The sequence below is a fragment of the Nicotiana tabacum genome, chromosome 4, assembly GCF_000715075.1.
Source record: "Nicotiana tabacum cultivar K326 chromosome 4, ASM71507v2, whole genome shotgun sequence".
Classification (NCBI taxonomy): Eukaryota; Viridiplantae; Streptophyta; class Magnoliopsida; order Solanales; family Solanaceae; genus Nicotiana; species Nicotiana tabacum.
The window spans coordinates 7,438,866-7,442,024 of record NC_134083.1 but is presented as its reverse complement, the minus strand read 5'-3'; the positions used below and the strand labels follow the sequence as shown (position 1 = coordinate 7,442,024).

The following is a 3,159-nucleotide window of genomic DNA, read 5'->3' as shown; positions in this document are numbered from 1 at the left end:
GTTAATTTTAAACTTAATACATAAAATATATTTTTCGTATATAAATTTATTCGGTACAGTTATAAATTTATATTAAAATAAACCTAATAATTGGCTCGGTACGATAGGTTTAGTCGATTTTTAACTCAAATAGACGTCTACCTAATCTGTTAAACTAAAAATAACCGGTAGATGTATAATATTTATATAATTCATATATAATATATGTATAACCATATATATTCTATCTATATCGGCTATAAAATATAAATATTGAATTAGGCCGGCTATTTGTATAACAATCTCAATATCGAGAATATCAATCTCGGGGCTCATCTAATAGGCCTTTTACGCATCTCTTTCTATGAGAAAAATCCAGACGTGGGCCTTTAACGTGTACTGTACACTAGGAGGAAAATGCTAGCTAACCCTATTTTATTTTATCACGTAAAAGTAACAAATGAAAGACGAAAGGGAGGCCTCAATTGGAATAGTCTATTTTAATTTATTTGCATAAACGTGAACTTGAGATTTGTTCATGGTAATGTTAGTTACAAATATAATAATGCTACTTATATATCTTGAAAATTAATATTAAAAAAAATTAAATGTACGAATATATTATAAAAATAATAAATAAAATAGTATTAAATTATTTTAATTATAAGTAAAATACCTGGGTAAAAGTATATTATATAGCATATAATATAGATGTTATTACATAAATGAGAAGATTTATAATGTCAAGGGAATAATAGACTTTTCGGATGAAAAATTTATAAAATCTGACCAAAGTGATTATTATGATAATTACAGCATAGTAAAATAATATTTATTAACAAAAGAAAAAAAAATTACTTTGAATATTAACACAAAGTTAAATGACTTTTACGTAATAAAAAAAAGTGACTCTTAAAGCACAATTGAATTATCACCTATAAATTTACTCGATTTATTGGCACAATTGTTATGAATTAACTGCACTTGTCATTTCTTCACCCAAATGAGATTACACAAAGAAAACACAAAAAAAGGGGATTGGGGTGTAGAACATTTGAAGAGTCAAAAAACCAAATACATATCCTAATTAAAATCAGGAAAGCTAAATTACTTGACATTATTAGTATCAATCATGACATTCTGAAACATAGACCCTAATAATGTCGAAGTGGGTAATTAGTTTTTCAACCAATGTAGTACATTGGATCCGGCAATTTGAAAGTGCGGTCACCAACAAAATCACCAAGCAAATCACTCCACTGGTCTCCTATGTTGCCAACAATTCTGTATCCAGCTTTCACCAACTCTGCCCTTTTCCCGGACTTGTACATTACTGAGGATCCTGTATCATTTACTCCCCTGCACCCAAATACTCATGTCATATCAATTACAATATGCCTAAAATGCTCAGTTTTAGACAGTCAATTAATATTCTTACTTCAAGATGAGCTTCACCCAAGAATGGTAACCAACTTTCTTTAGGTTAGCAATCCTGACTTGTCTGAATTCTTCCTTAGTTCCCGTGATAAAGACTGGTTTAATACCCATAGCCAACAACGTTCTGTACAGAAACAGAGCGCCTGGAACTGCTGGTGCTTTTCCTTCTCTCGTCCACTCGTCAAACTTCGTCCCGTTGAATTTTGTTGCCCTGATAACAATTAAAAGTACACTTTATTAGTCAAGAACTTGAGTTTTACATGGCTACTTCAATAGAGACGATCCATGTGTTTACATCACTGAACCTATTGCGCATTTGTAATTATGGGTTCAGAACATAGTATTTGTTGAAATTTTACACTATATCTAAACAAAAGTTGTATTTACTAAAACTTACCCAAAGGCGACATCAGAACGAGCATAATAAGGAAGGTTAGAGAGAGTGGTTTCATCAATATCAAAGACCCAAACATCCTTGCCGTCTTTGGCAATTTTGAGGGTTTTGGCATACTGAATAGCCGCGACGACCACAGCGTTGCAGTCGTCGCGGTACTGCTTGCCAAGCATGTAGTGCCCCACGTAGCTTTCGCATTGAAGGGGCACTAATTTCCAGTTTTGGATGTTGTTGGTTTCAACTGCCAGACGCCAGCTCAGGCAGTTGATTTGAGGAACGTGGCGGCCGGCGGAACCAGCCGTCGGCCGCAGAGGGTGGATTTGGTTGGGAATAGACGCTTTGGCAGCTACCGCTGCCATGGAAATAAGGAGGAAGAAGAAAAATGCCCTCATGTTTTTGGTATGTTTGTTACTCTAATTAGTAAGTAGGAGGTACTAACATGGTTGTGTGATTGGCCCTTTATATAAAGTTTGAACTGACCTTTCATCTCATGACAAGTTAGTGAATTACATTTCTAGCATTTCTTCCGCGTGCTATTTATCCATATTTTTTACTCTTTTCGTTTTTGGTTTTCTAGTATATTTATTGTGACCGGCATTTCAAAAAAATAATAAGGGGTCGATTTGATATACATATTAGTTATGTGAGGATTATAATATAAAAATTATTTATATGTGATTAATATAAAGAGATTTTTATGCGATAATTAATAATAAAAAATAATATATTTTTTTTAATTACTTATGTTTAATCTCACAATACTAATATACGTATTTTTAATTTATATTTTATCTCGTACAAAATAATAAATAGATGCTTACATAACTTAATATAAGTGTTATTTAATACCATCTGCTAAATGTTACATTAGTTATGCGATAATTATTTTATTTCTTTTGTTATGAGACCAATCAAACTGTATTATCTTGCGAAATTTTAAACCACCAATCGAACAACCCCTAAATGAGAAGATCATTATATGAGCTAGAGTCAAAACATCCAAATTTTAATATGAAATGAGGCATCATCTTTATTATTTTTTTAAAGAGTAACATTTACATACTTAAAAGCTAACAAAGAGTACTTAAAATTACAGGTTATTATAATTTCCAAAAAAAATACATGACTTGGTGGTTGTGCTATCCAAATAAAGGTAAAAAGTGTATTAAATTATTGACTTTCAAGTACAAATTTTTGTAGTATTTTATGTGAATTCACGTGAGGCCTATAGTCAAACAGAGTAAAGACTGGCTCATTTTCCGTATTTTATCTGTCACTATTTACATCGTTTTATACAAGGTATGTAAAAGACGAAGTCCTTTTCTTTTTCTTTGTCCTCTTTACTTTTC

The 3,159-nt window shown here is 31.6% G+C and overlaps 1 protein-coding gene across 1 annotated transcript; it reads right to left on the bottom strand.

The window, feature by feature from the left end:
• Positions 1–952: 952 nt before the first annotated feature.
• LOC107830619 (acid phosphatase 1) lies at positions 953–2,258 on the bottom strand. Its single transcript, XM_016658241.2, has 3 exons — positions 1,814–2,258; positions 1,418–1,627; positions 953–1,338 (listed from the first exon to the last, which is right to left on the bottom strand). The coding sequence occupies exons 1-3, from the start codon at positions 2,200–2,202 to the stop codon at positions 1,164–1,166; spliced, it is 774 nt and encodes a 257-aa protein (XP_016513727.1). The 5' UTR covers positions 2,203–2,258; the 3' UTR covers positions 953–1,163.
• Positions 2,259–3,159: the final 901 nt, after the last annotated feature.

Bases quoted from the DNA above. Each gene is read 5' to 3' on its own strand.
- LOC107830619 (XM_016658241.2), bottom strand. From the start codon at position 2,202: ATGAGGGCATTTTTCTTCTTCCTCCTTATTTCCATGGCAGCGGTAGCT. The intron at 1,628-1,813 runs GTAAGTTTTAGT...AATTGTTATCAG, and splicing joins CGTTCTGATGTCGCCTTTGG to GGCAACAAAATTCAACGGGA. The intron at 1,339-1,417 runs GTAAGAATATTA...ATTTGGGTGCAG, and splicing joins TGGGTGAAGCTCATCTTGAA to GGGAGTAAATGATACAGGAT.